Source organism: Syngnathus scovelli, chromosome 5, assembly GCF_024217435.2.
Source record: "Syngnathus scovelli strain Florida chromosome 5, RoL_Ssco_1.2, whole genome shotgun sequence".
Lineage (NCBI taxonomy): Eukaryota > Metazoa > Chordata > Actinopteri > Syngnathiformes > Syngnathidae > Syngnathus > Syngnathus scovelli.
This window is the reverse complement of record NC_090851.1, coordinates 4,616,940-4,641,648: the sequence shown is the minus strand read 5'-3', so window position 1 is coordinate 4,641,648 and position 24,709 is coordinate 4,616,940. Positions and strand designations below refer to the sequence as shown.

General features: G+C 41.9%; 2 protein-coding genes across 4 annotated transcripts in view; both read left to right on the top strand.

The window, feature by feature from the left end:
* Positions 1-24,709, top strand: part of LOC125968823 (uncharacterized) — a 67,618-nt gene that overhangs the window by 6,765 nt on the left and 36,144 nt on the right. The gene's annotated exons all lie outside the window — the stretch shown is intronic.
* rab11fip4b (RAB11 family interacting protein 4 (class II) b) lies at positions 1,554-17,250 on the top strand. Of its 3 annotated transcripts, XM_049721331.2 has the most exons (18): positions 1,554-1,920; positions 7,024-7,256; positions 7,331-7,516; positions 8,920-9,054; positions 9,416-9,451; positions 10,199-10,298; positions 10,376-10,479; positions 10,581-10,721; positions 10,808-10,889; positions 10,985-11,122; positions 11,197-11,355; positions 11,686-11,766; positions 12,074-12,217; positions 12,599-14,562; positions 14,855-15,251; positions 15,453-15,506; positions 16,196-16,314; positions 16,609-17,250. In XM_049721331.2, the coding sequence occupies exons 1-14, from the start codon at positions 1,855-1,857 to the stop codon at positions 12,713-12,715; spliced, it is 1,722 nt and encodes a 573-aa protein (XP_049577288.1). In that variant the 5' UTR covers positions 1,554-1,854; the 3' UTR covers positions 12,716-14,562; positions 14,855-15,251; positions 15,453-15,506; positions 16,196-16,314; positions 16,609-17,250. The 3 variants fall into 3 exon arrangements, with proteins under 3 accessions (XP_049577288.1, XP_049577289.1, XP_049577290.1); XM_049721332.2 differs by lacking the exon at positions 14,855-15,251; XM_049721333.2 differs by lacking the exon at positions 11,686-11,766 and having other exon boundaries at positions 1,558-1,920.

The window sequence follows — 24,709 nt, the reverse complement described above, 5'->3', positions numbered from 1 at the left end:
AACCATTCACCCTTAGACCGCCCACAACACCCCCACCCAGCTGTGCAAGAACATACAATAATTCCCTTATAAAAATGTCATCTTATTTTTCCACTAATAAAAGGTTCAAGTTTGTTGCAAGTGAGCACAGTAGTGAACATCTATTATGCAGTTGTTACAATATGACATAAAAGGCAGGCATAGACAGTCATGGGCCAAAAATGGGCATCTGGTGGTAGAGTGAACCATGTTGCTTTGCAGGAATCTTACGAAACCAAGTCACTCGTGCAAGATACCTCAACTTTCACAATAGTGTGTCAACCCCTCCCAAATCCCCTCCTAAGGCATGCATTGTTTGAATTGGGCTCACGTGCCACCTAGAGTGACCACGTCACAGGAAGAAAAGTGTTTTTTAATTCACAACGTCCAGCAACATCAAGATCCTCGCAAGTTGTAGTAGTAATGGCTTGTGCTACACGTACGTCTGCACCAGAATGTTGGCCCAAATAAGTGGCCTACAAATTCACTGCTGTTTAAAGTGCATCCCTTTTGGTTCCATCTCCCCCACCCTCTCGGGTTGCTACGTCATTCATCTTGCCGCAGCAGCGGTGGCTGGAGAATCCCCTTCGTGCTGTCTCAGCTGAACTTGGTTCACTCTCTTGATCTCAGTCTTAATTGATCTACAAGTAGGAATAGCTGACTTCTTTGGATTGTAGCTTGAGCCACCTTCAACAGAGTCACTGTGTGTGTCACACGGACATGATTAGAATTGCAAATGCGTTGCAAAGGCAAAGGAGCAGGTCAGCCATTAATCCATAGTACATCCATTAAACAGCACATAAACAAACAACGACTCACCGCTGGTTTGTAATTGTTATCATCACTGACCTGGTTGCAGGAATGAGACCAATTCTTCTGCCTGTTGTGTTGTTATGCGGCGCCGCCGAAATCAGGTCAACTCAGATGCTGCATGAGCAGATGTATCGCAGCCAAACTCAAATGAAAGCACTTGTTCAAAATCAGTTGTCATATTGAATTAAGTTTTGATTTGAACGACTCAACATTTTCCAGACAGACCTAAACTTTTGAAACGTGACCATTTCAGACCAGCAAGTCATTCGTGTATGTAAACAATGGCGAAAGTGGCCTGGAGATTTTTGAAAGTCTTGAAGACATGATGTAAAAGCCACTATTAGTAGCATACTTATTCAAATATAACATGCAAAAAATGTGCGGAAGATTCATCAAGGAAAATTTCGGATTGTGATTCATTCCGACTGTTTTTGCCTGCAAACTCTTTATAGACGACTAATGGAATTCCTGAAGCATAATATAAATTGTCTCGGGATCCCCACTGACTTCTTTCTCACTGTGATCCAACTTTTGTTCAAAATTCTGCATCACAGCAGACTCCCTGTGCTCCCTTGAACAATCGCTTCTCTCTCACCGGCCACACAGGCCAAGGGGGCGGGGTTTTATATGCAAACCTGGCCCGAGTAGGCGGGACCTATAAGCCCCGCCTACATAGGCAGTTACCTAGCAACGAAACACGACCGCTGCTCTCGCTCAACTTCCCACACAGAGGAGGAGAGGAGGGAGGGGCCGTGTATAGAACCGAATAACCCGTGTAAGCGACTCACTCAGGGGACACCACCGCCGCCGCGTGAGCTTCTTTCTCGGCCCTTGTGTGTGCGATTAAAGAAGAGGGAGTTTAATTTAGCCCCGACCGGAATACTTCAACTTGCAGCGACGCGGCCTTTGGACTTTTGGCGAAGGTTCTGAGGCGAGTAGACGACGGAAGCACCTGTTCTTGTGACAGCCGCTGAACGGAGACGGAGGAGCGACGTACCCACACTTGACACCCGCAGCGAGTGGATGACTTCGGCGGATGAAGGTCTGTCTGGCACCAGAAGGGGGGCCGTGGATGGTGGTGGAAGCGAGGTGAGGCCATTTTCTTTTCTTCCAAAGAATGGGTTCTTCTTTCTTTCTATTATTGTTGTATTAGAGTGGTTCGTCAAATTCTCAGCGGGTTGCTCTCGTTTTACTTGAATTCGTCGCATTATTAGTATTTTAACGGTTCTCTCTGTAAATGGTGTCCAAAACATCACGCTGCACTTTGTTGTCTTTTCCCCGGACGAAAGTAAAAAAGAAATCAAGATAGTAACAGATCAAAACTAACCAAACAAAAGTCGTACTTGAAAAGGCGTACAGGTGGGAAACCTATGGCCCGTGGGCCTCATACAGACCACGTAAAAGCATTTTTCTGGGCCGTAGGATTGTAGCCCCAAATGCCAAACACATTTCACTGAACAAATGCTCATGGTGTATCAGTAACGGTTGAGGTGGGAGTTGCATTATCACATTTATGAGCCAAATGAGGGACGTATTTGTCATTCATTTAGCAGCCCATCCTTAATATCTGATACTAGGATTATCTGACCTCAACTTTCATTTGTGTTTGTCCTCCAGGCTCGAAACACATCTTTTCCGGACTATTTCATCACTCAAACGTTGCCCGTATCATTTTAATTGATGTTCTATGCTTAATTTTATTACTCCCGTTATATCAGACATCCCTGGTAATCTTTATGGGTCTAAAGACTGTCTGACATAACAAACAACTAAAAGGAAAAGGTTAATGGTCCATTATTTATTCATTTATTTTTATCACTACATCCCATGAAATCCCGTAGACCGTACCAGATCACGTAAATGTTGGACTTCTCACATGGCTGTGCAAGTGATAATCACAAATTAGTCCATAAGTAGAATAGTGACATAAGTTAGTTGCCGTGTGATTGTCAATAGCAACATGTGACGTGTGGAATACTCCAGGTGCCGGACTGGCTGTTACATAATGAGATTTACTCCGCGTCATACAAAACACTCTTGTTAGTTCTTTTTGTTCTTCTCTTCCAGTCATCTTGTTTGGGTGTATTCCCCTGTCAAATGAGATTACTACCCTCAATATTGTATTTTGATAGTCCCCCGAAACAAGATATTCAAGCCACAAATGACCCGACCGTACACGCAATTGAATAACTAGATTACCTCACTCTACTGAGCTGTAGTGGATGAATGGGGCTAATCTGGAGTTAAAACGGTCCTTCCTTTCTCACAATCTCCTTTTATGTCACCTGGCAAAATAAAACTGTGAGAGAAGAATATTCTTCACACGAAAGAAATGAGACTTCAATACAAAAACATTCAGTCATCATATCTCCAAAAAGTCAAGTATTGTTCTGTGCATATCATTTATTCCAAGAAGAATGTGTACCGTATTTTCCGGATTATAAATCGTTTCGGACAGCAGCCATAAAATGTATAATGAAGAAGAAAAAGATCGGTTTCCCCTTCGCTTCTTGTCACTGTGACTTCTCAACGAGGACGCCGAATGCTTCGGTTATCAAGAAGACAGCCTTGAACAATTGATACGATGATAGAACCTCAGCTATTTGGGCCGCTATCTCTTTCAAACTTTCCTGGATGTAGAGCTGAGTGGCATCTGTTTGCTCTTTTGTATTTGAATGTTTAATTCGGTCATCGCTTTTAAAATCCGTCATCATCTCGAGCTGAACTTTGGATTCCTCACCGTTGGGTGATGCCAGAAAAAAATGTTAGTTGTAAGGTTGATGTGAAAACAGCCCCTCACCACCAAAAAAAAAAAAAAACATCTTTGTGCTATTTCCAGGCCAACAACAAACTTGTCTGTTTAGTGTGAAATTTCATTGTGCCTTGTCCGCGTTGATTTCAAGCGTCCATGTTGTGAGTCTGTAAACAATAAAGAGTTCAACAGGTCGGCGTCACCCTGGGAACAAATGGACTTAACACACGCACACCAATCCCGTATGCTTTGTTGAGTCACACTTTAACGTCACTTCGTTAAGAAAGAGCAAAGCAGTCATTTACTCACCCGGGATGAACTGAGCCGCATCATAACGAATCGTTAGACAAATCGAACCGTCCTTGAATCGTGGGTCCTTGTTTTGTATACGACAGCAACCCAGAAGGTTTGGTCAGATTGACCAAAGTCGTGTTTGAAAATCAGTTGCATGTTGAAACATTTACCAAAAGTTGAAGGAAGGCTTGGAATGTATCTTTATAATTTGAATTCCAAAATGTGACTTCGAACTTCCTTTTGATCAGTCACAAAGTTGTCAGGACGAGTTCTCACTTTCGGTCTATGGATCAGGATCAGGTTTTCCTTGTTTAACGGCCGCTCCGCACCCTCGGCCTCGGTTGCGCTCGGTTTGCGTCAAATAGTGGCCATCCCGCTAATAATCGCCGGGCCTTTCAATAAATCGTTTGGTGCGTCATCCGCTGAACACAAAAGGTTGCTCGGGGTCGAATTAAACCCGCACCTTTCCCAGCTTCCTAACAAAGGTGCAATGGTGGCAGTTTGACCAAGAATAGCGGAAAGGCATGAATGGGATGACAAGTGTTGACACCCGAGACACACACCCTGTTGTGCAGAAAGCAATTGTCATTGTACCGCAAGTATCTGCCATGTCACACCAGACGCTGGCATCGACGTTACCATTCATCAAATTTTCCTGTTGTCATCAAACAGTGGCTTTCTGCCAACATACGCGGAAATATCTTGCTTTGTGAGTTTAGGCGCTGCTACGCCAATCCTGCAGAAAAAAATCTGTGTCCTCCCTCCATTTTGCTGTATCCAACATTCCTGGTAATCCAAGACACACTACCTTGTGTGTGTCTGTTGGACACAAGCAAATGCCTGTGTGTGTCTGACAACTGTGCGGACACAAAAAAACTCTTTGTATACCTGCATGCAGCTGAGGTGTGTCAGAAAGGTTCCAGGACTGAGGTCACAAACGTTCTTTTTCAAACCCAGACTGAGTTCTCACAAATGTTCCGATTTGAAAATATCTCTTGTGTGACATCTGTCCTAGACTACTTCTGACATTCGCCATATGTCAAAATATTTCCACGTGGCTATATTACTCACCAGATTGGAAAATAAATATTTACAGTTGAAGGAGGAAAAGAAGGTCATTTAAATTCTAAGAATTATGAGTCACTAGGTTTACCATATTGAGTTCTGTCAGTTTGAACAAACTGATGAGAAAATATGAGTCATGACTTCCTCTGCGTGGAACGAGTAAAATGTTTAATTGTACATTGTACAAAGTAGTAGACAAAGTAATCTTTTTTTTGGGGGGGGGGGGCTCAGTCGTTGATCTCCAACTTAGCATGCTGTGTTTAACAATCAACCATAATGTTCTCCTGGAATTTGGCAGGAGCATGGACTTTGCCCTTTACTGTATTTTGTGCCTCACACACGGTCGGCGACTTTTTTGAGTTTTATGGCGGAAGACAACAGGGGCAATGATTCAATAAAATGATTCCACATTCATCACAGTAATGTGATTTGAGTGTCACTAGCCATTGATGCTATCAGTTATCTTCGGGAAGTGCTTATAATGAGGATATGAACTTTAATTGCGTTTATGTTTACTATCAACTGTGGTTTTGGTATTAATATATTTTCATTTTGCTGAGAAATCTTCAATGACAATAAAGATCTATTCTATTCTAAAAATTATTCAAATGAGGTGGGGACATTAAAAATGTAGAAACACTTCTTTCTGAAATTAATAGAAAAACGTGACGGATATTTGGTCTGTTTGCAAATCCCTAAAGAAGGGCAAGTCCACTTTCAAAATGTTGTTGCCTCCCCTCGGACACTTTGAATGGATTGGAGATGACACAAGTACCCATTGGCGACAGCTCGGCCAGAACATCAGAGGCGAGGCATTAAATGCACTTGTGAATATTTTGGTGTCGCCAACATTTAGGTCGCCCGGCGGCAAAAAAGAATGAATGCAGGGGAAGAGAGTTACAAATGTAGAAAAAGCCGGTGCACATTAAAATTCTGCTGCATATTCTCTCCTTGTTATCATCTTTGTTTCCCTCTCCACCATCTATGCATCTGTCCATCCTCTATCTCACTGCATTGTTCAGGCAGCTCATTCATTATTCCGTTTTGCTGTGCTGACTCACACTGATTCAAAGCCTTTTGCATCCAGCCGATCAATTTAATTTGTACGGGAGTTCATTCAGGCCTATTTTATTTTATTCGACACTGTCGAGTTGGAAACGCACCAGCGTTGGCAAATTTCGATGGAACAAATATCAAGCGACAACAACTTTTGCATAAACACTTTCATTTTAATTACACTGAAATTGGGATGTCCCAACTGTAATGACATGTCACATTTCAAAAGAAATTTCAAACCTTTGTGAATGCTCAAATATTGGGCTAATGTAGCAGTCTACATATTTCACTTTCTTGTCAAACGTCACAAATGATATGACGTTCTTAGTTTACACAATAATGCATCATGAATTTAAGGCATTAGTAGAAAGCTATCAAAATAAAACTAGTAACATTGTTTAACATCTCATGACCTTGACTAGCGTGACACTGAAACTATTGGACCGGCTGGTTGGATACTTATCGAAAGCAAACCACACTTGTAATATTTGGATTAAGTGTACACCGTGTTCACTTTGTTTGATGGCGACACACCCACTGCGTCACATGTTGTGTTGTAAACAGTATTGGCAGCGCTCGTGTGAAACAGGAACTGTCAGAAAACCTGCCAGGGGAAATGCTAGCGAAATGCGACCGATTATTGCAGAACAGGAATGAAAAAGGCTCACCTTCCCTAACCTTTTCAAAAAAAAAAAAAATCTCTGTGGGTTTTTTCTTTCAGCTCAGCTTAAGACTTGTTGTATCACACAAGATTGAAACATTTGAATGGAACGTGGCAGGACCTGTGGCCTATGACCTGTGAACTTTTTCACCCTCCCTTCCTTGTCTCCAGACCCCATGGTGGCCTCGAGCACATTCCAGTAGAATTTACCAAATGAACAGCTAATCCTTCCTACAATGTGATTTATTAATATGGCCCACCCAAAGCAACAATACTCATTTGCCAAGAATGGGCTGTATTCTAACTTGATGGTTCAAGTCATCTTATGAAATGTTCTCACTCTTTCCTATCATGTTCCTCTCAGTCCAGCGAAGACGAGCAGCACTTTCCGGTCATCATGTGTACGCGGGCTTATCCCGACGCCTTGCCAAGCAGCCCGCTGTTCTCCGGAGATGCAGAAGATGACGAGGGCAAGGAGCGAGATTCCGACAGAGACAGTGCAGTGGAGAGCACCCAAGGCTCTGACACCTCGGAGGGGCCTGACCGACTCGGCAATAAAGAAGACATCTTGGGCGATCTCTTCTTCTCTGCTGAGAAGTAAGCCGCGTCTCATTTTTGCGTGAAGAAAGATGTTTTATTTCAGCGACATTCTTTCATTGTGTTGCCATCAGGACAAGCGGCACGAGCAACTCCGTGATTTCCGACCTGTCCACGCGCTCCTCGGCTTCCTCGAACGAGGAGCAGTTTGAGGACTACGGCGAAGGAGAGGAGCCTGACTACGCTGCCAGCAGTCCCTGTCCGGACGACGACACCCGCGTCAACGGGTACTCTGATCTCGGCTCGTCCGTGTCGTCAAGGTGAGAAAGACTCGTAGACAGGATGCTAAACAATATTTTAGAGACTCGTAGTATCAAAAATGTTGCCTTGATACGCAAATAATAAAGATGGTATCGGTGTGTAGTATCGGAGCATTTCTCAGAGTCTGAACGAGGCGGACATTATTGTCAACCTTATCTTTATAACTCTAAAAGCAGCTGTCGTGTCTTTCGCCCTCAGGACGGCATTAATATTCACCAGAGGCTTTTGTTTAATGCGATTAAGACTAAAGCCGAGAAAGCTACTCTGAGATTTTTCCACGCATACCAAGCAGACCAAAGTTATAAAGTGAACTGGCTTGGAGAGCTTTATATTCTAAATGAGGTTCAGATTTAGGAGAAGTCTTAGATTACACATTGGGAGAGGCTATGGAATGCAATATTGTGGAAAGCACTTAAAAATGGGTTAAACGTGCAGGGCTGGACAATTGAAAACAAAAGTGAACAAAAGTGATGCAATTTAATCAAATGGATTAAGCCCTGTTGATTAAAAACTCCCACATTTTGTAGCAGGTTGCGTCTACCCCGTAAGCTAAATGGCTCCCTTGAATGAAGATCACGCTTTCACTAATTGGGGAGAAAAAAAATGTAGTCGCTGTACTAATGACTTCCTTTCATGTACATAGTTTTCCACGAACCTACATTAACTTTTGAGTACAGTGAAACTATGTCGCTAACACCTATTTTAAACAGGTTCCCTGCACGGTTCACATTGACGTGCTATTGATGTCGTGACGTCCATGTTTAAGATCCGCCCGGGAGCTACATTAAGTAGTCTTCCGAGTGTTTTAAAGTCTTTTTCCTTTTTTTGTTTTTCAAACTCCAGTTTCACCTGACCTAATCTGTGATACTACTTACAAAGAACGGCCTCTCCTTTTAATAGACTCCTCCCTTTATTGTCAGCTAAGTAAACCAACTGCTCTGTAAATACATTTGCGGCGCACTTTGACCCAAACAATTAAGCGTTTACAACCAATGTGAGTTTAAGCTATAAATTAAAAGTGAAAAGTACTCTCCATTGAATGTAAGTGGTTTTACATTGTAGCAGCCTTTGTTTTCCCGCAATCCATTAGGTCTTCATTTTATGATTGCGTCTTGGCATGAAGACTTTAGACCGCAGCGTAGACAATACGCCTGTCATATTTTGAACCGTTTTCAGAGATACACCCTAATGTCAAGGAAGAGTAATTATAAGCAAGGTATGGCATAAAAACAATTAGAACCATAAGTGGCTTCGCAGAGCTTTATTCTCGTAACGTTACTCGGAAGTATAAAGGAACATTGATGAGTCATGTCATTTTTGCGTAAAGGTTACATGACAGTCCTGTGCGAGATCCGCAAGCCTCCATAGTGAGATTCACTCGTGTGTGTGTGTGTGTCAACAGTGCGGGCCAGACGCCTCGCAAGCTGCGTCAACAATTCCAGAGTGAGATGGTGGACATCTACTGTACTCATTGCAGCAAAAAAGTCAACCTGCTCAATGACCTGGAAGCACGTCTCAAGAATCTCAAGGCCAACAGGTAGAAGGTCACTCTGTCACGTTTAACGTGTACAATGATGGAGGTCAATTGGAATCATTGAGCTCTAAAGTAAGCTGGCATATTTTTTAACGTTTGATGTTTAAGTTTGAAAAGACTCAAATGAGGTAAACATTCATGTAGGTGGATTTTTTTTTCTGGGTTATATCCACCTCATGAACAAATAAAGGTTATATTACATTTGGTCTTTTGTGTCGCTCTTATCGCAGCCCATTTAAAGAGCCAGCTGCTGTTTTTTTTTCTTTTTTTTTTTCTACTGCCTCGTTCAACTGATAGACATCTCCATGGCAATTCACAGATAAAACTCTCTCTCACTTTTTTTTGTTTTTTGTTTTCGGTGCAGCCCCAGCAGGAAAATCTCCAGCACAGCATTTGGGAGGTAAGAAACCGTTCACATCTTTCTATCTTTGTGGGGACTCATATTTCTTTGGAGGCTTTTTGAAGGGACCGATGGTGCAGATTCTTTACCCCAACAAATAGTAAAAGCAAAAAAATGTTTGGTTAACTTCACCACATTGAAGTATTTACTACTTTCCTATCTCTCGTCCACCACGTGCAGTCTTGTACTTAAACAGCGCGTTAATTAGTAAACCGCTCATTCCAAGAAAAGCATTGACATGGCTAACAGAACGTGCCGTAAAATCGTTGCTCCAGACTGTCTGTTGGTCTGAGATGTTTTGTATGCCTTCTTCCAACCGCACCAATTGAGTTATAGTGACAGAGTGAAAATGGCCTGTCAGAGCTGATCTATGTATTCAATATAGCACTTGACGCCCGCACTGTCCTCTCTTTGTCTCTTTTGGTTCCCTTTTCCACTTTTATTACCCTCGTTATCCGTTCCTCTTTTTAGTTCCCTCTTTTGTTTCCCCGAGAATGAGTGGCCGCCGTTGCTCTTTTAAAGGCCCGAATAACGCAATTGAAATGTCAATCCGGACATAAAACTGTGACGCTAAAGCAACCTGTGCTATTTTAATTCTGTTTGCACCACTTTCTCTTGTTGACATTGGCTCTCGGGTGCAGCTCTCTGTCATTCTGCTTTCCTCGGAGATATATTTGTCATGCTTTGGACTTTCTCGTGTCTCAGCCATGCAAACACATTAAAGAGATCTACTGTGTGTTTGAGCAGGCAGCTGCTCCACAACAGCAACTTGAGTAGCAGCAACGGCAGCACCGAGGACCTTTTCCGAGATAGCATCGACTCTTGTGACGTCGACATCAATGAGAAGGTATGGCCATTTTTTTTTTTTTTTATTATTATTATTTTTTTCTCATTGTATTTATCAAGATCTCTGTCTTTTGCCAGGTGAACTCTTTGGAGAAGAAAGTTGCAGAACTGGAAAATGAAATTTTGTTGAATGGTGATCTCAAGTCCAAATTGAAGCAGGATAACACTCATTTAGTTCACAGGTATCGCGCAAAAACATGTGCCCGCAAGTTCTCAAAGCTTTTGACAGAATGAAAGAATAATATTGGGTTTTTTTTGTTTTGTTTTGTTTCAAAAATCAAAGAGTTAATGAGCTGGAGGAGCAGCTAAAAGACCAGGAGACTCGTGAGAACCAAAATCTACAAGGGGAGTTGAAACGACACAGAGAGGCCTTCAACAAGATGGAGAAAGACAAAACCACGCAGATTGAGCTGCTGAACAGCCGGTGAGAAATTTACGCAAGCTATTTTTAATCCTTTTATTTTATATACTTTCCTGGATTGACGATCATGTGTGTTTTTCTACTTTTAGCGTGAAGCAGCTGGAGGATGAGAAAAATGAAATGCATGTCGGCATGTGCAGACTCAAGACACAGACGGAGAAATTGGACGAGGTACATGGGAATATTTTTTTTTCTTACATCAGCTCAGTTCTATTTTTTTTTTCTATACCTGCAAAAATACATAAACGATTGAAATTGCATTTCAGGAGAAGCAAAGGATGACAGATAAACTGGAGGACACCAGTTTGCGGCTGAAGGATGAGATGGACCTGTACAAGAAAATGATGGACAAACTGCGGCAGAGCAGGCAACAATTCCAGCAAGAGAAAGAAGCCATGCAGGAGGTGCAAATCAATCATCTACAGTGCTACTCACATCATCGAGCGTGACTTACCATATAGCCACGCCTTTTGTGCAGCTAATCGAAGACTTGCGGCGAGAGCTGGAGCACTTGCAGCTCTTCAAACTGGAGGTGGAGAAGCCTGGACGAGGGCGTAGCTCAACTTCTAGTCTGTCTGAGTACAACAGTCGGACCAGGGAGGTGGAACTGGAATATGAAGTCAAGAGACTCAAGCAGGTATTCTTTGACACTAATTTGTTGTGAGTGTACAAACCTGCTGTTAGGTAAACAATGACAGAACGTCTGTCTGTGTTTTTACATGTCTCCAGGATTATTATCTTTGTACAGTTGTTACACTTGTGACTTTTTTAATTCTTTTCCTCTGCCACCCGCATTTTCTATTTTAGTATTTTTGGCCGACTCAATTACTCCTTATTTACATTTTAGACAAACAAGGGCGATCTGGAAAAAGAAAAACCTCCCGCTGAAGTGTTCCATAGGAAGGAATAGGTCACTATCCCATGCTCGGCAGTAAAGTCAATGTCTATACTTTGTGTCTGTGTGTAGCGATTTATGTCCCAGGAATTCCTTCCCCCTGAATTCCAGCAGCTGAGGTTGTCGGGGGTACCGCTCCGTCTCGGTTCGATGGTAAAATTGCTTCTTGACCCCTCCGTTTGACATTAACCACTAATCTCAGTGGAGTAGCGTGAACCTGACCCAGCTGACCCGGCCGGGCTCAGAGCTGCAGTCCCCTTACTAATGATTAAGTCAAGAATACATGGGGGGGGGGGGGTATGCTCACTTACTGATCAATGGTCCTCTCAAGGTCAGCATGGCGCTTTTATAACACGCCAGGTAATGCGGGGCAACACTCATCACCTTGCTTTACGCTTCAACTCCATCGCGCTGACCCAAATACTTACCACTTACTTTTCTCTATTTATCCGCTTCCCAGGAGAACCAGAGACTGAAGGAGCAGAACGACGAGCTGAACGGTCAGATTCTCAGCCTGAGCCTATACGAAGCCAAGAATTTGTTCGCCACGCAGACCAAGGCCCAGTCTCTGGCTGCTGAGATAGATAACGCCTCCAGAGACCAGGTAACGTTCGGAACCACTGTAAAGCATTCGCAAACATTCGAGGGTCTTCATTGTTGTTCTTTTTTACAGTAGAGTGACTCATTCCACATTCAGTGTCGTGCGTTTGTACCATTTTGGAAAACGGACTGCCCCAAAAACTGAGGCGGGTCGAGCCACTCTATTATTGTGCAGTGCAGAGCAGCATTAGATGAGTCAGCACAGGACTGCTTGCCTCGTCTGAGTGCAGCTATTACGCAATATAGAGATCATGACTCGGTCTATTTGTAGTTCACCCCTGACTCGTCACGCCTAAACCTGAATTTAAATTACCAGTAATTACGGCATTGACTTGTCAAGGAGTTCTTTTTAAATGTATGCCCTGTGCTACTTATATTTCCCCAGTTAATGGAAGCCCTGAAGGAGCAGGAGGAAATCAACATGCGGCTGCGGCAGTACATGGACAAAATCATTCTGGCCATACTTGATCACAACCCGTCCATCCTGGAGATAAAGAACTAGCAGTCACTCTGTGTGTGAAGAGACTGTACAGAACATTCCTCTTATGGAACATAAACAACCGAAATGTCGCCCCCTGCTGTTTATGGATCGAAAAACAGGCATATAAAGGGAGTGACTTGACGGTTATGCTGCTGAGATTTTTGAGCATTATCTTTTTGTACTGCGTCTGTGTTTTGGGACTGGACAAAAGCTACTGTATACAAAACTATGTGCACACTGGTATGAAAACTGGAACAGCATGTAGCCGTCGTCTGTTTTCATATTTGGAAAGGGACAATTCGATCCGTGCCGGCCAGTAGTTTAGCACTGTGAGAAATTAGACCAGAGAAAAAAGATTGATGTTGTGTTTGATACTGGCATGTCTTCATAGAAGGTTGTGAAATGTGTTCAGGGAGGACTTTAGAGTAAAATGGGTCATGTACCTCAACAGATGAGGGTTTTTGGTGAAGTCAAATGAAGGTAATACTGGTTTCCTCTTAAGAACGTCTTCCAGAAATATGGCAGTGACATTTGCCGTGTCGCACTTTTTAATCACTTGTCGTCACTTTAGGGAGATGAAAGCTCTACCGCCCGGGGAGTGTCTTTAAAATGGAATTTAGATCAGTGCTATTAGCTAGCGTCTCCCCAATGCATGAAAGGTATGTCGCTGTTGGCAATAATAAGCTCAACAAAATGTGACAAGGTAAAATGAATGTTGCTACTTCTGTGTTGGTAATGCAAAGTGGTACTAAAGAAAATATGACTACACAACCCAAATAGTTGTGTGAAACTTTATTATAGTGTAAATATGTTGATGTGTAAGAAGGGACAACAATACGCTGTACTATGTAAATAACTGAAACTTGAGTTTTGCTTCCTTGCACAAAAAAAATGCTCTGTTTTCCCTCTGCATGGTTTATACATTCAATCTGTGCCTTGGGAGGACCATTTTAAGAAGGCTACGTTCTGTCTTAACCATTCTCCCAACTTGTAAATGTTAGAATTATATAGTGAACATTTGTAAACATGCCACTGGCTAGTTTTTTTCAGGAATCTATTTTCTACAGATATTATCAGGAATGGCTCAAGTAGGTGCATAGCGCAATGCATTGTGTGGTACCTGAGCGAAGGTTTAGAGTTTTTGTCAGTCTAAAAATTTTATAACAATGCAAAAGAAGGATTTGTTGTATGTCTACATCATTGCTCGCAGAAAAAGTCCATATTAGTTTAAATTTGATTTATGGTTAGTAAACTGTCTTCCTAATCTGAGGTCAGTGATGCGCGTTGTCAGCATTTTTAACTTATCCACAGGTACCTATATTTTTTGTGTGTCTTGGTTTCACTTTGGCTGTTTGTACCATTGTAGAATTGAAATTAAAGGAGCAGATGGAGCTATTAAAATATACCACATTATAATATTTTCTATTTATTCTTCTGTTTTATATATATGTATATTATAATACTTTTAACGACAACTCGCGATAAAGATTTCACTGGACAGTTGTTATATTTTGAAACAAGGTTGTTGATAGGTTACAGCTCTTGGATTTAATAGTTTTAACTATTTTGCACAAGTGTACACAAAGCTGTACATTGTGTATTTTAATGGTTATTCAAACGAAGCACTGAAATTTAAAAAAAACTATTTTCGTATAGTTTCAGAAAAATCCAATTATTGTATAATGTTCGAAAATACACTTGTCCTATGAAATGAGCAAGCACGGTTGTAGGCTGACGCTCTGAAACTACAAACATGGCGTTCAAAGAGATTTGGCGCCAGCGAGTGTCCAACTTCCTCTTCCAGGTGGTGACTGATCGATTAACAATCGATCTATGATCAAAGCTGTACTTCTCAGCCTACAGCACAGGTGAGGCACAATATAATAAGAAATATATTAATGTAACGTCAAAATAACATTAACTATATAACCCCCTAATGGGTCACGCTGAGGTCTTTTTTCATATTAATCGCAAATGTATGTATGTCAATCAATCGGCTACAATTAGCTTAGCCTTTAGCCAGACAGCTATTAGATTAAAAATGTGCACAAAAGTTCACCAAACGCTATTAAATTTAAAATTAGGTTCATGAAGTTTGGTGTTAACCGTGGTGCTTGTTAAAATGTTTTTTTTTTTTTTTTTTTCGACTTTATCATGCAGGTTTCATGATGTCCGGATATTCTACAGATTTTGGCTATGGGCGGAAAGAATCTCATAAGAACAACTGTAGCACCAATGGAGCAAATATTTCGTCTTTATTTAAAGAACGGACTTTGTCCTTCAGTTGCCCATCTGCTCCTACTAGAACCAGTCTAAGCACAAAAACAGATCAGTCAAATGTTACCAAGCCACAACACGTGGCTAATGGGTACTTGAACCATGATAAGGAGAAGGCTAGCAATGGAGCTCCTGTAAGGGCGAAAAGGAAAGAAACATTTTTAGCTGCAGGAGGCAATGTGGTAAACGGAACCACCGGTGAGCACCATGTGTTGGCCACCTCTGAGCAAGCAGCAACAAAACCTGGCCAACCTGTGACAGCAAAGGTGAAAAACAAGAGGTAGGGCTGAATGTTCTGTCAAACAAGTCAAATAAAATGCAATCTCAAATGGGTAATAAGATTAAAACATTATTATGTATTATACTTTACCTGTACATCTTTGCAGTGGTGTAATATCTGCTTTTGAATTGAAATTGCAGTATCTGCTGAATTATCACTGTTTCTATATTTCTTTAAAATATTCAAATGTTTCTGCCCTAGGAGGAGTAAAAAAAGGAAAAAGGTCTGCATTGAAGGCACACAATGTATTTTAAGGTAAGCCTCTTTGTCAGTTGTCACATGTATGGCATTATGGCCACTATTTGAATTAATAATAGAGTATTTTGTTTTTAATAAGTCAAGTTGGATAATCAGTTGCTTAAAGTAACAGACATATGGTTGTATATGCTTGCTGTGCCTCTGTTTACTGTACTCTATACTGACTTCAAACATAAAACAGCACCAGTTACACTAACTAGCATAACCCAACATTACTTTTACAACTTAAAGCTAAACTAACCCGAGGCAGCACGATGCAAAGCCTTGCAAACTCATTTTATATCATGGAGTTTCCGCTGTTGAAATAAATGCGTTGTGTTCTCAGTATTTACCCACTGTTTGAGGAAATACTACAACATAAAAAACACATATATAAAATGTCATGGTTTAGCTGGAACATTTTAACCATTTAGTAATGAGCATTTTTATACGCCCAACTTGACATCACAGTTGCCAGGTCTCAGGTCACAACCAATAACTGTGATGTCATTTTCAGTGGAGAACAAGTGGCAAAATGGCCGCCGCCTGATATGGACAAAAACAGATGGATTTTGCCTGTTTAATTCATATCTCTCAAGTGAAACATTATTCCGGTTGGGCTGTACAGAACATTTTGGTTTGGCATCCCTTTGTATCTGTGATGTCATCAGCTAGTCTTATCTCAGTAATCAGTTGGCCTTTTATAGAGGCACTAAACTTGCGGATCGAAAGAAGTTAACATTGCCGCCGCCGGAGGAGAAGGAGGAAGACTGGGAAAAAGAATGTGAAGCTCACTTGCAAAAGACACTTGCCCTTCAACCTTATGGTAAGCAATGTTTTGTCTTTTTAAATGCATGCCTCCCTCTCCTTTTTATGTCCTATTTATTTATTTATTCTCCTATTTATATCTTCCACTACTATGCTAACATGGACAAAGTAGAGGTGAATTATTGATGAGCCTTCCAGTTTTGAAGTTGTATGTTCTAACTGCTGAGTTGACACAAAGGCTCTTAATTCTCCCTCGATGCGGGCGTGGAATGCATATTGGCGTCATTGTCATTTTAGTCACGGCTGTTATGAGGGTGAAAACTGACAACCATCTTGTGCTCCTTCTTTTTAGGTCCAGAAGATGCATTTGTGATGGCTTTTCAGGATTTAACAGTGAAACAATGGGAGGATGTGCCAAACACAGCCAGTTACAATCCAGCCGTCCACCACCCAGGCCCACTCTGGTTGTTCCGCTCCAGAATCGCTACTGAGCCTGGACAGTTTGCCGATGCGTAGGTCCGCTTTCTTACTGACTGTCATGATTTGTTATAGTCCAACTTGTTAGCCCTTAATGGCAGTTTTAAAGATCAACGTTGAATAATTTTCCTCATTGAAAATATAAGTTGAAAAATATTAACCTACTTGTAATTTGTTTTTGAAAGTGAGTATGAGATATTATATTGTAGCTTTTATTTCATATTGTTACATTCCGATTTTACAATTGTTTGTCGTTTTGCATGTTTTTGCCAAATGAATACGACTTTTTTTATTCAGTTTTAGTAACATTTTAGTCTAAGTGCTTTTAATTTCCATTACTAATCATTGCAGTTGATCATTGAGTTTTATTAGATAAATAATTGAAGTTTTCAATCCTGTGCCGAGTACAATCAGTTTTACGCTGCATGTAAAATCCAACTAGTATATTGTCATTTATTGACTCTGACCTGCGGTACACTTGCATAACTAAAATAAATCAAATGTTCCGAAGCTTAAACCTCGCTTGATTTTATTCACCAGTTTTTCTAATCACCAAATTGGGCTTGTTAAAGCAATAACGCTTTCTGGCCACTGGGTGGTGCAATTGTTGCACTTTCATGTCATTTTTCAGCAGCAACGGGAGTTGAATGAGTTCATTTCTAAGGCCCCTTGCTTGCTGACTGCATTTCTCCCCGGAGTTTTATCCACCAAGCACCGAATGCCGATAAGGCAACTGTTATCGTGCCAATTCAGTGTTTTTACAATATGAAAATCCTTCAACAAATGGTCAATCAAAATGATGGGAGTAAACAACTGTGCATTTTTATTATATTGTGTCATATATTATTTAGGGGGTGACATTTATTGACTTTTTAGAAATAGATGCTTCCTTAAGTAAACACCGTAATCCGAATAGTTCTCTAGTTTTTTCTGCAGTCCCAATGGACATTTCCATCCGTCAACAATACACACTTCAGTTTTTAATAACACTTGTCTGTGTGTTTTGCTCTTAATGTCAGTACGTACAGGCAAAGTGCAGCGTTTTAGCGCCACAAAATTTAATTCAGTCATCTGGTTCCTGTGTGTGAGCTGTCAAGTCGTGTTTTAATTGATCGTGAGTCTTCAAGTTTCTACCACGATGTGGTAATTAATGCATGCTAAAGAAAGAAAATGTTGGTTGCTTTACCAAATGAGCGTAGATCCTCTCATCTATCCAGCTGCAAGATGACATTTGGCCACCATCAGTTGGCAGCGCCAAAAGATGAATTCCTCTTTGCTCATACAAACAGCATGCACCATTTTTGTGTTGTGTGTATTTGTGCATGTGTGTGACTCACAACCAATCAAGTCTTTCTCATCTTGCCCTTGGTATGTCTGCTCATCATCTTCCTCATTGATCCTGTCCAGTACAGTATGCTGGCACGTAAACAAAGATGGCCGCGGTTAGCTAACCACAACCAGGCTCAAACAGTAGAAAAACTGGTTCACATTTGACCATTTAGATGAGAAGCCAGCATTCTGCACTCATCTTGTGTAGATTGGTAAAAGATGGAAAGCCTCAATCCGGCAAGTTATATGGCAACTTTAGGATTTAGTTTCACAATATGACCTTGACCTTATTGAATCAGTGTTAGGGATTTGATGGATTGCTCCATCCTCGGAGGAAGTGACCTTTCTGGTGTGCCTTTAATTCTTGTGAAGAATCCTTTTCCATTGTGACCCGACCCAGATGGGAGGTAGCCAGAATGTCATGGTCGGTCATTGAAGGGTTGCAGTCCGGACCCAGAAATGGTGCAAGCCCTCATGACAATACACAACGTTTCCTCACTCTAATAAATCAACCTTGCATACTCTCGACAGTCCCTCTTGGCCGCAAAACCCTTTGCCTGATTTTTTTGTTGCTTCTATCTGTAATCATTTTAGTCCTCTCGAGAGAATTATTCTGAAATAAGGTCTTGCCACATGTGGTGAACACAAGAAAGGCAGCTCTTTTAGCCAAGTGGGTGAGTCAGGACTTTTTTCACCATAGTATTGTGAAAGCGGAGCACAGTGTTACTGCTGCTGGTAATGAAACTGTGTGTGTCCGTGTGTGTGTGTCACTTTGTGCTGTGTTAATGCAGAACAGTTTTGCTGTAATGTGATTGCTGTTCAAATTGTTAGCACGTGGTCCTGTAAAAACGCTGTGAAGTTCCTGACGGGTTGCTCAACTACATTTTGAGAAGATTCTTTTGTCATTCTGGTCTTTGGTTGGCTTACTTTAACCAGTCATTTATGGATTGTAAAGTAGACTCGTCTTAAAACGACCTATGTAGTGACATCTGAGACGGGCCAGCGTGACCTCCATCTGCTCATTCAGCTGACAGCATTACAACATTGCTATTGATCCAAGAATGTTTGCAGAATTTGTTTCAAAATCAGTTCCAACTTGGAAAAACAAGACTATTGCTACCATATTTTCAACCGCACCTCGTAACACATCTAGCGCCAACCTTTGAGTGATAGTTTTAATTTGACATTGGTAGTTGTCTGAGCTTTCTCAAGTATAATCATTTTATGTTGTCAAGAAATCCAATTGCTTTTGTGTTTGTTTTAGCTCTCAGGCTCCCTGCCACTCAAACAAAGCATATGAATAATACATCTTGAAATGAAAAAAATAGTTTGGGCAATGACAATACTCAAAAGAATTTCATCAGTAAAGTGCTAACACCGATCGCTCAAGTACTTGATGTGGGATCCAGTTTGCAAGGGCACAGATTTTCTACAGATGTCATTTTTGGTGTTACTTTTTTCTCCCGGGTTCCTAGAGATGTAACTCTGGGGTCCATAACCATTCCTTTCTGTCCACAGCCTTGTTGTTAGACGAAGCAGTTAACTTTAGCCAAATATATTCAATTTGATTGAACGAAGCCAATCGGTATATTGAAGTTCCTGCAGTACCCGTCCAGGCCCAGATGGGGGCGGTATTAATCAGCCTAGCCGCTATTAAATAGCGTGTTGAGATGCTGAGCTCGTAGCTCCACGCCAGCCTGTAATGACCTGCTTGTCTGGCTGCTTTGCCCACCTGTCTGCCTCTGACAAGATGGCTTTTAGCCACTCCTCTCCGGACACCCACTTTCCTCCTTATTAGTTTTACTGCAGCAGCTTCCAAACGCTTCATTCTCTCTTCCCGTGTCTTTTGTCTCCATGCACGCCTGCCAGTTTGCTGCTGCTGCTGTCTGGCTCCCCTGCCAAGGGATGTCAGGATAACAAGCGCCCTGCAGACCACTCACATACGTGAGTAGGGAACTGAAGTTATTGTCAAGAGGGAAACTTGCAATGGCAAGATGGAAGATGATGCATTTTGATTATCTTCAGGCTTACATTCTTCTTCTGTTCCTCTTATTAGATGAATACACCTACAGTCTACGGAGTCAAGCGATGACTCTACTGGGACTTAACATGCACAGAAACAAACAGACCGTGACAGTCACACTGTTTCTCTCTCACTGTGTATACACACACACACACACACACACACACACGATGTGGTGACTTACTGAATGGCTGGAAAGACGTTTGCCCGTCTGACCTCTATCTCAAATGAATAATTTGCAATTCATAGACAGGAGTAAAGATAAATATTTAAGGGGCAACTTGTTTTTTTTAATCTGCTGTACCTCTTTAAATTTACTACAGAATATAGAGACACTAGTAAATAAAAATTATGATTGCGTATACTTTGAAATATCAAAAACTTACACCAATGGCTGGGAATAGTTCACGTGGTAAATCTGATAACTGTCATTTGTGGTCTCTTTAAGAGCTACACCCCGTGTAAACCAGGTTTTATTGTTCTTAGGGGTGACATATTTGACAGCGATGCTTCAATTCTGGGGTTTCCACAATGTTATGACATCAAGCCAAGTAGGAATTCCGACTTCAGGCGGCCTTGTCGGAGGTCAGACTTGGACACAAAAGTCCCAAAAAAAAAAAATGCAAAGATGCTTAGCCAGACTACTCATTCAGCACACCACCGTTGTTCGTAGCATTAGCTTGTCATCTGTTGATCTGTTTGTGTTGCTGTGTGAAAGAATTTTCGCTTGACAAAGCACAATGGAAAGTGAGCAAATTAGTAGCAGCCTCTCTTCTTTGCCTTGATCAGCAGTGCTCAACCCAGCATCCTCATTCCCCACATTGCTCTGTGCAGCGATAAGGACTTGTAGCTAGCTTACTTAAACACCTCCTACGCTCGTTTCGATCATACACCCATGCACTCTGTGCACCGTACATCACCCAGGAATCTGGCCTTTTACAGATTACATGAACTTCCCTATCTGTTTGCCTCTCCCACTTTCTCGTTCAATGTCAAATGCACACAAAGACCCACTTGAGCTTTAACTTGATACCCAAACATTACCAATTAGCTTGTGTGTGGCTCCAGCTACATCCACATTTCAAAGTAGCGTTCCAGAGAGGGGAGGATCAGGCTCATATAAGAAAGGAATTTGACTTGACTGTCATAGCTGATATCGGCGCACTCGTGCTTTAATTTACACCTTTGCGGCAGCTGCTGTGTTTTTTTTTACACTTGCCTCACAACTATATTATGCTGTTTTTTTATTTTATCTAAATCAGTTGGCGCACTGGTTAGCATATCCGCCTCACATTTCTGAGTTGCAGGGTTCGATTCTGTGTAGTGCTTGCATGTTCTCTCCATGCCTGTGTTGGTTTCCTCCCACAATCCCAAAATATGCACAGTCGGCCGGTTAGCCGCTCCAAATTGTCCGTAGTTATTTGTCTATGTACGCTCAAAGCTATGTAACCCAGTGCCGCTAGCATAGCGATGGCTGAGGACACCGTATCCAGGACGAGCAAGGTCGTCTGCAGGTTGATTGAATGCTTGTAGGTACGGGTGACCTCCTTTGATGAAAGAGAGAGGAAGGAGGAAGAGAGGCGGGATTCTGTTCCACATTCGCCTTGCATCTTGTCCGATTTTCTAGCCAAGAAGATAAAATGAGATGGACTTGAATGCTTCTACAAACCAACTTGGACTTCAACACCAAAGTGACAGCCAGTGAGTTTAAGAGTCTATATGGAGTTAATCTGTAAATTTGTTTTGTCTCAGCTACTGTAAATCGTTTTTTTTTTTTTTTTTTTTTTTTTCGCTGCTCTTATTATTGTCCATTAGCACAGCCATGGTTTCCACACAGCATTAATCACGATGACAGACAAGGTTGGTGAGTCAGTTGGCGTGACCGTTCATGTGAGTCAAAGGGGCTCCTCCGAGCGAAATGTAACAGACAGGCTCCGAACCTGACGACGGCGTGCAAATGTGAAAATCACAGCGGTGCTAATCTAGAGGGCAAAGACAAAGTGTGAATGGGGAAAACCCGTAGGGCTACTTTTAGAACATTTAGGGTTGTGCCAAAAGCAAAATTTGGGGGGGGGGGGGAATTGCTGCATTGTCAAAATGATCCTTGCTCCGAACAAGTGAAATGTTTGCAAAAAGTCAGCCAATGCCAAATGGTTAACAAAAAATTGTGAACCCCTGCTAGTCACTTCCACCTCCGAACTGTAGAGGGAGCCCTGGATCATGCTTCAATTAAAACCAATCAAGCATTTCAGCACAAATAGGCCATACTCCTTATTTTGTTATCGTTCCTTCAGGAACCTTTTTTATTCCTTTGCGCATCCTCCCTCTACTCTTCCTACCTTTGCAAAAAGTCTTCTTAAACTCCCACACTCATGACCTTCGCCGCAAACCTCGCTCGGAAATCCAGTGTCAGGATCGGAGTGTCGAAATTCGAAGACAGGCTTTTGCTTCTTTTCCTAAAACTCGGCTACAGGCAGGCTATTTAATGCTCCGCTCAGGATACATGCTTGGGTTTGGAATTTTGCCCGCTAGTTGTGGTGCCCTTATATCTATGTCTGCTGAGAAATGTGCCTATGTGAGGTGTGTGCGTGAGTGTGTTTTGGCAGGGCCCACTGCATCCTCTGGGGCGAAGAGGGGGGGGTCATCGGGGGCGCTCGGTGTAAACAGATCTTCTTGGGCATTAGCAAATCCCCCAGCTTGAGCGTACGCTCTTGACTATTCCTTCATGTTTCTCTCAAGCACACACAAACACTCCCAAGCCATTCACACATCGTTCTTATCAGTTGAGCAGAAGGTTCACCCTGGCACACAGTCCCCTTTCCCCCCCTCCCTGTGGGCCTCCCTCTTGCATCTAGGAAGTGGCTAAAACCAATCTTGAGTTTCCCCCTGCCTGGCTTTGAAGCTGTCAGGTGGAGAAAAAAAAATACACCATGCTATCCGCCACCCTGGTCCAAATGTCTCCACGCTCTTCAGGGAAAAACAAACAGCAGGTCACGAGGACACGAGAACCTCTGCGTATAAGCTGAAAGATTCAGGCTAGTAGGTAAAGGTGTCATTTATCAGTTTGGGAGCCAAACAAGGCAGCGACTGAATCGGCGTTATGCTTTTCAGCACTACCCCCCCCCCCCCCCCAACACATAAACACTCATCCGCTTTCGCTCAGCTGGTGCGAAGACTCCGAGCTGTCAGATTGTTTTACCGTGTATACTTAATATTCCGCTCGTGCCGCTCACGTGGAAATTTTTTCTAAATTGGGCTACACAGACTCGTAAAAAGGAGAGCAGGCATATCAGAGAGATTGTTGTCAATCATGGGAGGTGGCAAGAAGAAAAAACGCTTTTGAATACGATTAAGCAGCTTGTTCGCCACTTTGAGGGTATAATTGGTGTTCATCGCAGCAAATTAGAAGCTTCGTCAATTCAAGTTACAAGTAGTGGCTTGATTTTATTATTTTTATTTTTAACGCTCGAGTCTCATGTTGTCTTTTCTGTAGCAGGGAATTATAACATGCAACATAGATTGCAGTGCAAGAATGTCACACATTAAGAAGTACAAGAGGATCTTCAGAATTATCCTCTTCCCATGTGATTCAATCACAAAAAGACGCTTTGTCTTCTTACGACCAAATCCCTGTTTGTCTAACAATCAGCTGACTGCTTCCTGACCCTTTTTTTTTTTTTTTTTTTTTTTTTTTGAGCCAAGACACAAGTTTTACATTAGAAAGATCTCACAGACCACCAGCTAACAAGATTGTCAGAAAAACAGAGTGTATTTGTTTTTTATATAATGATGATGTCATTTTTATTTATCGGCCACAATGGTGTCAAACTGAAGGCCCGGGGGGTCAGATCTGGGTCACGATGTCATTTTATATGGCCCGCGAAAACAAGTCATGTAACGCTCATGATCCTTGCTAAAATCATTCATTTACATGTGCAATAAAAATAATGTAGAGATTTTGCAAAAAATATTTTGTTTTGAACAATAATTGAAGAAAATATTATTTCTGATTTCAAAACTAGTAATCCATCCATTGTTGTGTATATGTATTTATATGAGAGGATTAAACATTTATTTGGTGTCACTGTCATAACGGCCCTCCGAGGGAAGCCAAAATGGCCGACGATAAAAAGTCTGGTATACGCAGACTCTGCGAAAGTCCTTCAAAACCTTTCACTCTACAGCGCTCTCTTGTTTTCGTGTTCTGGCACAACCCCCCCCCCCCCTCCCCCCTCCCCCCTGGTGTGTGTTTACTAAGTTTCAGGAAGGCTCACTTTGCCAGCAGCGCTGAAACAATAGTGGATGATTTTCTGGTTGGTGCGCTGCGAAGGCTTTTGCCTGCAAATAACTTGAGGGAAACTCCTGACTTGCCACCTAATGCTTCTCCTCCTCCTTCTTCTCCTCCTCTTCACCCCCCCCCCCCCCCCTTTCTGATGACTCAGAGAAATGTGCTTGGCTTCTCTCCCGCTGCCAAAACACAAAGCGCTGTCTGATGAAAACAGAGTGAAATCGACAGTAGATTCCTTCTCAAGAACGGCTGGCATGAGACTTTTAAGCACTCTCATGTGTTTAAAAGGTGAAAAAGAGTGAAGGATGTTTAGGTGAAAAAATCCAAAATGACTTC

What these genes read in the sequence shown, in the direction of transcription:
- rab11fip4b (XM_049721332.2), top strand. Translation starts at nt 1,855, where the DNA reads ATGACTTCGGCGGATGAAGGTCTGTCTGGCACCAGAAGGGGGGCCGTG. An exon ending in TGGATGGTGGTGGAAGCGAG is followed by an intron (nt 1,921 to 7,023) that starts GTGAGGCCATTT and finishes TGTTCCTCTCAG; the next exon opens with TCCAGCGAAGACGAGCAGCA. An exon ending in AAGAATCTCAAGGCCAACAG is followed by an intron (nt 9,055 to 9,415) that starts GTAGAAGGTCAC and finishes TTTTCGGTGCAG; the next exon opens with CCCCAGCAGGAAAATCTCCA.